This window comes from Syngnathus scovelli, chromosome 10, assembly GCF_024217435.2.
Source record: "Syngnathus scovelli strain Florida chromosome 10, RoL_Ssco_1.2, whole genome shotgun sequence".
Taxonomy (NCBI): Eukaryota; Metazoa; Chordata; class Actinopteri; order Syngnathiformes; family Syngnathidae; genus Syngnathus; species Syngnathus scovelli.
This window is the reverse complement of record NC_090856.1, coordinates 11,742,058-11,750,000: the sequence shown is the minus strand read 5'-3', so window position 1 is coordinate 11,750,000 and position 7,943 is coordinate 11,742,058. Positions and strand designations below refer to the sequence as shown.

General features: G+C 49.2%; 2 protein-coding genes across 3 annotated transcripts in view; one reads left to right on the top strand and one right to left on the bottom strand.

Moving 5' to 3' along the window:
* The window catches only part of LOC125975254 (excitatory amino acid transporter 5-like), a 6,641-nt gene extending 5,362 nt beyond the window's left edge, over positions 1-1,279 (top strand). The window contains exons 9-11 of the mRNA XM_049730551.2: positions 102-236; positions 310-409; positions 536-1,279. Coding sequence (XP_049586508.1) covers positions 102-236; positions 310-409; positions 536-790 — 490 coding nt within the window. The 3' untranslated portion in view covers positions 791-1,279. The remainder of the gene's footprint in view (positions 1-101; positions 237-309; positions 410-535) is intronic.
* A 430-nt stretch (positions 1,280-1,709) lies between these two features.
* Positions 1,710-6,761, bottom strand: podn (podocan). 2 transcript variants are annotated; one of them, XM_049730542.2, is made up of 11 exons: positions 6,609-6,761; positions 5,634-5,915; positions 5,468-5,561; positions 4,787-4,851; positions 4,498-4,607; positions 4,262-4,418; positions 4,081-4,196; positions 3,801-4,014; positions 3,146-3,589; positions 2,895-3,043; positions 1,710-1,998 (listed from the first exon to the last, which is right to left on the bottom strand). In XM_049730542.2, the coding sequence occupies exons 2-11, from the start codon at positions 5,895-5,897 to the stop codon at positions 1,875-1,877; spliced, it is 1,737 nt and encodes a 578-aa protein (XP_049586499.1). In that variant the 5' UTR covers positions 5,898-5,915; positions 6,609-6,761; the 3' UTR covers positions 1,710-1,874. The 2 variants fall into 2 exon arrangements, with proteins under 2 accessions (XP_049586499.1, XP_049586490.1); XM_049730533.1 differs by having other exon boundaries at positions 6,560-6,725.
* Between the last annotated feature and the right edge of the window lie 1,182 nt (positions 6,762-7,943).

Genomic DNA, 7,943 nt, shown 5'->3' with positions numbered 1-7,943 from the left:
AGGATCAGTTTGAAACGATGGTTATCTTGTACTTGTAGTTTGCAGGCGAGCTCAAGCAGCTTTTCGCGCTTCACGTCCTTCCTGCCTGCCTTCTTTTCCAGCATCACAGCCACGGCCGCCAGCATCGGCGCAGCAGGCATCCCCCAAGCGGGCCTGGTCACCATGGTGATCGTGCTCACCTCCGTTGGCCTGCCGACCGACGACATCAGCCTCATCATCGCCGTTGATTGGGCGCTGTAAGTCGCTAACCCAGGGAATGCTGGCAACGCCTTTGCGATGTACGTCACCTTTTGGCATCTTGCCACACAGAGATCGATTCCGCACCATGGTCAACGTCATGGGCGACGCCCTCGCCACCGGAATCATGGCCCACATCTGCAGGAAGGACTTTATCAAGGAAGGAGACGGGGTGAGCAATCGCTTCCTCATTCAGCTTCCTGTGCCCTCATTCTCATTCCCTTGTGTCTGTCCCGCAGTCTTACTTTCTAATTTCACTTCTTTGGTCCTCCTTCCCGACTCCCCCGGTGGCCTCCAGGTGCCGCTCGTGTGCGAGAGCCACACCGGCGCCGGCGTGGTGGCTCCACACATGAACTGCCACAACACCAACAACAACTACCGGCTGCCGTCCAAGCACACACCGGTACAGCCCGAGGTGGCGCGCCTCATGCAGCTGGAGGAGGGCTTGCGGGCCCCGCCCGACAGAAGAAAGCCGCGCGCCCCCCCGCAACATCCCAGGAAAAACAAGGACCATTGTGCAGTGGACATAAATGGCTTGGAGACCAAAGTGTGAAGAGGGACGGTGTCTGCCTTTGTCTTTGTTACCGCCGAAGGAGGTCCAGCAGAACGCTCGATGTTCTTTGGGTGGACCGTAACTTGAACTAAAACCGGAACCATAACTGGTCCCGGATGGACCTTATGAATCCGTGAGGGACAACGTCATATGTTTGATTCTGCCTTAAGACTCCTGGAGCTGTGATTAAGTCGCCAGTCCTGCGCACTGTTGAACTTCTCAACCAAATTGTTACTGCTCTTCGAAGTGAAAAAAAACAAAGCTTAAAAAAAGGTTACATCACTAAATTGATGGAGGCATGTCACATTCCGAAGATGAAAACCCTTCACAACTACCCAATCAAAGTGCTTTGTCAATCCTTCCATGTTCGCACATCACAAAGCTAACCATTGCGCATCAACCAAAATGTGGGCAAAAAAGAGAACACCGTAAAATGACTTTTTGGTCATTCTCATCAGCATAAAAGCATATTTTGGAATCTTTTAAAAATGGACATACGCGTAATGACTTGTGATGGTGATCATGTTTCTATTTTTGACATGTGGTCAAGGTCCCGATATGACAGCACTCGTGTGGAGCTGCTCTCGGCCCCAGCTCAAGTTGAGACGCTCACATGCAGATTAACACGCTCGCGCTCCTGACGTCAGAGCAGCAGTACCCGTACAGTCCTGATCCTTTGCAAACAGATTTGTTGCGCTCCTTTATGCCAGATGGTGCGACTTGTCTGGATTACATTTAGTAGACATGTTTGCAGGATCGTCTTCACCTTTTGGTCGATGTTTTCTTTTCAAACCTGTACCTTCTCACCTTTCTTAAATAGAGTAACCAGGCTCAACTGACTAAAATGAGTTAGGAGCTTGGTCACAGTACCGTTGGACTCGTAACACATATTGGGTAAAAGAAACAGCAAAGGCATGGCGGTGGTAGGAAGCGTTGTTGTTTAATACGCTGCTGGACAAAAGCAAACGCATCGTATGTGATATACAGTGCATCCGTTTCTACATGGACAATGACCCGGCCCAAGTTAACTCTCATCCGGTATCCCGCACCAGGAATGTCTCAGGAACGCTTCAGTCTTCCAAAGTCACTTGGACTCCTCATCCTCCTCCTTGTCCTCGTCTCTGCCGCTGCCGCCACCGATGTCAAGTACATGGAGCTGGGTGAGATGAGCCAGCATGCTCTCGTCTATCGCCGACAGACGGTTGAACCTTGCAAGTCAGGTCAGATGCACAAGGTTTTACTGGTATGATTTGCACCTGGTTGAGACACGACAACAGCAGCTGGCCATTTGGACAGAAGTGTTGGGACAAACACATCATCAATTTGGCTATCAGACACACTGACCTTAATCTACAAAACATTTTGGACAAATATACGTCCAACTTCAGCACTGCTTGGATGAGTTTGCCGCACAACCCGGAATTCTCCGAATACATTTGTTCAAATTCCACAGTTTCTTTACTTTTCTATTGCAGTTGTCCCCAAACATTTGATCAAGCACCAATTTTTTTTCTCTTACTTCAGGTGTCCCAATTCTTTTGTCCAAACTCTACATTTACTTTACTGTCCGCTAAGTTCGGGTGTCCCTCATTTGAGTCTGATTAATGCGAACAAACTATGCAAAACGCCATTGACATGTTAATTAACGGGAAGTATCAAAGCTTGTGATCTTGGAAGCAACACAAACAGTGGAGACAGATAATCTACTCAGAGACACATATTGTTTGTCCTCTACAAAAGTGACTGATATTCCAGCATCTTCTGGGGTCACTTAGCCTCGTGGTTGTGACAGAAGTAGTAAAAGTTTACTGTTGTCGATGTGTGTCTGGATTGCACTTCATCCCAGTGGACAAGATGGGCATGCCAGAAGGAGCAGCACAATCGTCATTACGGCATCAGTTACAAACACTTTCAATTTAATTATGTTATGATTGTGTTTTTATGATGTACATCATTATAGAATGGTAAAACCACCAACACAAAAGTTTTTGGTGGTTGCCCAAGGCAATTGCCCCATTGACGCACCCTCTGGAAAGCTGTCCGGTGATTGTTGCTCGTTGTTTTCGTTGATGCTCAGTTACTTGAGGAGTGGGCGTGTTCTTACCGCAAGTATATTCCTTTGATGTTGGAGGTGCCTTCAAAGGCAGAAACGGGAATGCTGGAGATGCGGTTCCTCTGCAGGTAAAGGTACTCCAACGACTCAGGCAAGTCAGACGGGATGTGCGACAGCAGGTTGCTGGAAAGGTCCAATGTCTACATGGACAACACCACAGCATCAACTTTCACGTTGCGTCGTCGTCCTGTGCCAAAGGAGACAAAGAAAGGCCAGTGCCCAGGAGCCACAATTCCACTCACTGTGAGCGCACTGAGTTCCATCCAGGCCCCCTGGTAGACCGAGTTGAGCCTAAGCTGGTTCTCGCTAAGGATGAGCTTCTGCAGCTTGTCCATGCCCGTAAGCGCTCCGTCCGGTATGGAGGTCAGCTGGTTGTTCTTCACCTCCAACACCTTCAGGCTGCGAGGGAGGCCAATGGGCAGTGAGTGGAGCACGTTGCCCGACAGGTGCAGCGTCTCCAGCAGCCGCAGCTTGCGGAAGGCGTCACGGTGAAGCTTGGAGTTGCTCAGCTGATTGTAGCTGAGGTTGAGCTCGGTCAGCGTGTAGAGCACCGCCAGGTCGTTGCGGCCGATTTCTGAGATGGAGTTGTGGAGCAGCATGAGGGTCTTGGCCCGCCGAGGGAGACCTCGGGGAACACGCTCCAACTGGTTGTTGTACATGTGAAGCGTGTGCAGCTTCTTCAGGCCCTTGGAGGGACGCAACAAAAGCAGTCAAGGAGGCACAAGGCTCAGTGGGAATAAGCCACATGCGCAGATCGCAAAAGGGTCTCAAGTCTGGCCGCAAGTTTCACGTTACTGTGATGAAAAGCAAGCAAGTGGAGTACTTGCTATATTTCACATAGTCAAGTCATGACCTGGCTTAGTTGGCGACTTCAGTCGAACACCAGGTCAAGGTTACCTGGAAGGCAGTTGGGTGGATGAAGCGTGAACGCAACTTGTTGTTGTGCAGCAGAAGATACTCCAGGTTGCGTACGGAACTGAGCGCATCTGCGGGGATACTGCGGATGGAGTTCTTCTCCAGGTGCAGCAGCACCAGGTTGCGAGGCAGACCTTTGGGCACCACGCTCAGGTTGTTGTTGGACAAGTCCAAGCACTCCAGGCTGTTCAGTTGGCTGGAAGACATCAGGCTGTCATGGCACCGCGTCTCTGGACGCTTACGCTGTAAACTTTCTCCCTACCTAAAGGTCTCGTTGTCCATGCCCTCGTTGCTCAGGAAATTGTTCTGCAGGTAAAGTTCTCTTAGGTTCTGCAAGCTGTCGAAGGCTCCAGCTGGGATTTTCTCCAGCTTGTTGCTCTGTTCAAAGACGCAGTGGTCAGTGTGATTCTCTGGTGAGGACAGAAAACATCTTGGGGGAGGACCTTCAGGTGAAGACGGTACAGGCTGGGGGGCAGGTTCTTGGGCACGGTACGCAAGAAGTTGCTGGACATGGTAAGAATCTCCAGGTTGTCAGAAGCATTGAACATGTGATCAGGAAGCCCGCCATCTGTTAACTTGTTGTTGTGGAGATAGACGGACCTGAAAACATTTGATTGTGTGTCAGGAGAACCGTTAGACAGAAACATTTTGAGGAAGAGCACAAGCGGCGCAATCATACTTCAGGTGTGGCTTATAGCCAAACGTGTATGGGAAGATCTTGGTGAGCTGGTTGGCCGCAAAGTCAGCACTGACCAATGAGGGCGGCAAGGCTTTGGGTGCAGAGGTGAGCTGAAAGTACAAGAAGATACTTTGCATGGAATGTTCAGGACATTTAAAGGGACTTCAAGTCAGGAAAGAACAAGACGGCGCTGTGCACAGAATGACACTTGGAAAGGAACCCTTCACATAAGCCTGAACTCAAAGCGAGAGGTCGGAAGAGCTTTGATTGAGGGAGCAATTTCAACTACCTGATTATTGGCCAGGTACAAATACGCCAGTTCTTCTAACATCTCAAAACCTTCATCTTCCAAGCCTGGAAAGAGAAGATCGCGTCATTGCCTTCAGTTTTTCTACTTCCTGTCAACTTCACCTGTTTATAACTGCAGTTATCCTCTTTAGGATTGCTGGTGAAAAGAAAGGCATAGCAAACGGTGATACACCAATTGCAGGACACAGAGACAAACAGCGATCCACGTCCACATCACGAAACCTGAGAGCAAATGAGTAACCCCAGACAAAACCCAAGCAGGCATGCAAGACCACGCAAACTCGAGACAGGAAGTCATGGTTCCAACCCCGAAACTTCAGAACCTGAGTCAACCAGTATGAGCTAGAAAAAGCCACTGACTTTTTTTGCTGGGTAGATAGGTGGCTCTTTCAGTCACCCAGTCAGTCAAATGACTTCTCCACCAGTTTGGTTAAATAGTTACGTAGCCGATTGTTTCGGGTTAGTAGGGTAATCGTTCAGTTTGTCAATCGCTGTTGCAGTCCATTACTCAGCTGACTAGTTTGTCAGTCAGTTGGTTACTTGATGGAGCTGACCTGAAAAGACCCTTGTGTCACTTTAGTTCTACTTTGTAATGTGCATTACTGCCACCTACTGGACTGGAGTGGAACAGGAAGTAGTCATTTCAAAGTAAAGTCCTGACCGTCTGTAGTGAGCCAGTTGTTCTGCAGGTTGAGTGTCTCGAGCCAATGCAGGTGTGACAGGTACTCCACCCGTATCTCCTCGATTTTGTTGTTCTGCCGTGGGAAAACAAAGGACGATAGGTGGTCCCACCATCACACGCAGGTAGTTAAGCTGACGGGTCGCACCTGTAGCGCCAGCTGGCGGGTGGTGGCAGGCAGCCCCGCGGGGAACTCGGTGAGGTCCACTCCGGCGCAGTCCACCGCCCCCTCGGTCGTGCAGCTGCAGTCCGCCGGGCATTCGCCGGGTTCCGATTCGGCCACGGCAATAACGGGCGGCCCAATTGGCTTCTTCCCCTGCACTCTTGCCGGGATCTGGCCCAGGACCAGAAGTCCAGCCAGCACCAGCAGGACACAGGGTATCTTCAGGATGGAATGCTTGGGAAAGGCCATGCTCGCCACTCAGGGTTCCTGTTGCTCAAGAACCAGGACATTTTGGATCAAAACATACTTTACTGGAAACAGAGTTTTGTTTTCTTTTTTTAAAGCCATAAAAGTCTCTGGTCTCAAGACTCCAGTGGCCTTGTATTTATTGTGAATCATCTACACGGTATGCTTGATATCCATCCACATCCTCATCCTCGCTCACTGACTCCAGGCAAACAGGCAGGGGGATTTCCCAGCATGCACCAAAACTAAAAACACAGCACTCACTCCAAATAAAAAACACAGCTTTTCATCCAATTCATCAATTAATGTGTTAAAAAAAACAGATTCATCATTTATTAAAGTAATCATGTAATGCTGGTGTGCCTGTCCCCAGATGTAGTTCAGCACTTGAATGACAGGATATTGATTTTTCGGGGGTTTCTGGGATCCCAGTTTGAGAACCATCGATTTCGGGGTCACGGGGGCTGCCTGTCACCTTAACAGTCTGCACACTGACATGCTACCATCATTTGAGGTGATGAGATTGAACTCTGAGACATTGGACTAGACAACTTGTCACACGGCCGTAAGCATGCAATCCGTAGTAATGGACCATTTCCATTTGACATGAGACAAGCAGACAATGAGGACATGCGACAACATGCAAGACATGACAAGAGACTGACCAGGAGCAGCGGCAGCAGCAGTCTTGCAGCGGACCTCAGACAAACTTACACGAATGTTCCCGTCCACACACAGCAGCTCGTCCCATAGCAACAGCAGCAGTCTGACGAGAACTTCACAACCTCCAGATGTCTCCCTCACACTCACACACACATGGGGGTGGGGGGGTGGGGGGGGCTCACGCCCCATCATGGGGAGGAGATGTGGACGCGATCGTGTTATTTCAAGCGCTCCTTTTTTCGAGCCAATAAAAAGTTAGTCAGTTCATCTTGGACCATCTTGGACGGCTGGACAGGAAACACATGACATTATGGGATGGATGTGATGACACAGCACATTTTGTATCGTAGTACACGAGCGCCATTTGATCACAACATTAGACAACAATACACTACACAGAATGTCACACTATACAGGCTGTTGCAAACATTCCACTGGCACCCCGTTATCTGCATTCGGGATACACAGTATGGAGATGTTTTTTAACAGGCATGTTGGATGGAGAATGTGGAGAAACAAAACATCCTGCTAAACAAGCTAATACTAATAAATGTTAATAATTGGTATGTATAGTACGGTTTGATTGTTGATTTTGGTAGTTAGTCAGCTGCTTGGTTGATTAGATGTAGACATCGGTGGGTTAGTTGCGGATCAATTGGTTGGTTACTTAGCCACCTAGTTGGTTCATCAGTGAGTCACTTGGTTATTTAGGTGCTTGAGAGGAAGGTGGGCCAATTGGTTTCTTTGCCAGTTGCGAGTCAGTCAATTGACAGCTTACTTGGCCAGCCAGTTAGTTGGAAGAGAAGCAGGTTGGTTGGTTGGTTGGTTGGTTGGTTGGTCGGTCGGTCGGTCGGCCGGCCAGCCGGTCAATCGGTCAGTTAGTCAACTCGTCAGTCGGTTAGTCACTTATGCGTTAGTTCGCTAGGTCAGTCAGGTTGATGTGTCACTTGTTACAAGCCTACTTGGATTGGCACCAAGCAGGGGCAGTGACCCACCAGATCCAGAAGATGGAGCTGCACTGAAAACCTCTTGCTTCAGTCTTTGATAAGGGGCTCTCGAGGCCCCCCTGGTGAGTCCTTTGTAATATCCTTGCTGCCACGGACGGCAGAGGAGTGGAACAAGTTTTCCCATCAAAGACGTGTAAGATTATTTAAACTTGGCTGGCGTCTGCGTTCTGATCGATGACCTTCTCTGCGGTGTGGTGTTTACTGGTCACATGCCTTGTGGTGTTAAACCTTCACAGCATATGTGTATGTAGTATCTGCTTGCTCAACGCTAAGCTAAGCGCTAAGCGCTAGCTGTCCCAAAGTGACACAAATACAAGGAGAGAGGCTTATCGCTGCTAGGACTGTACAGTCAGTGCCATAAACAATCACTAATGTGTTA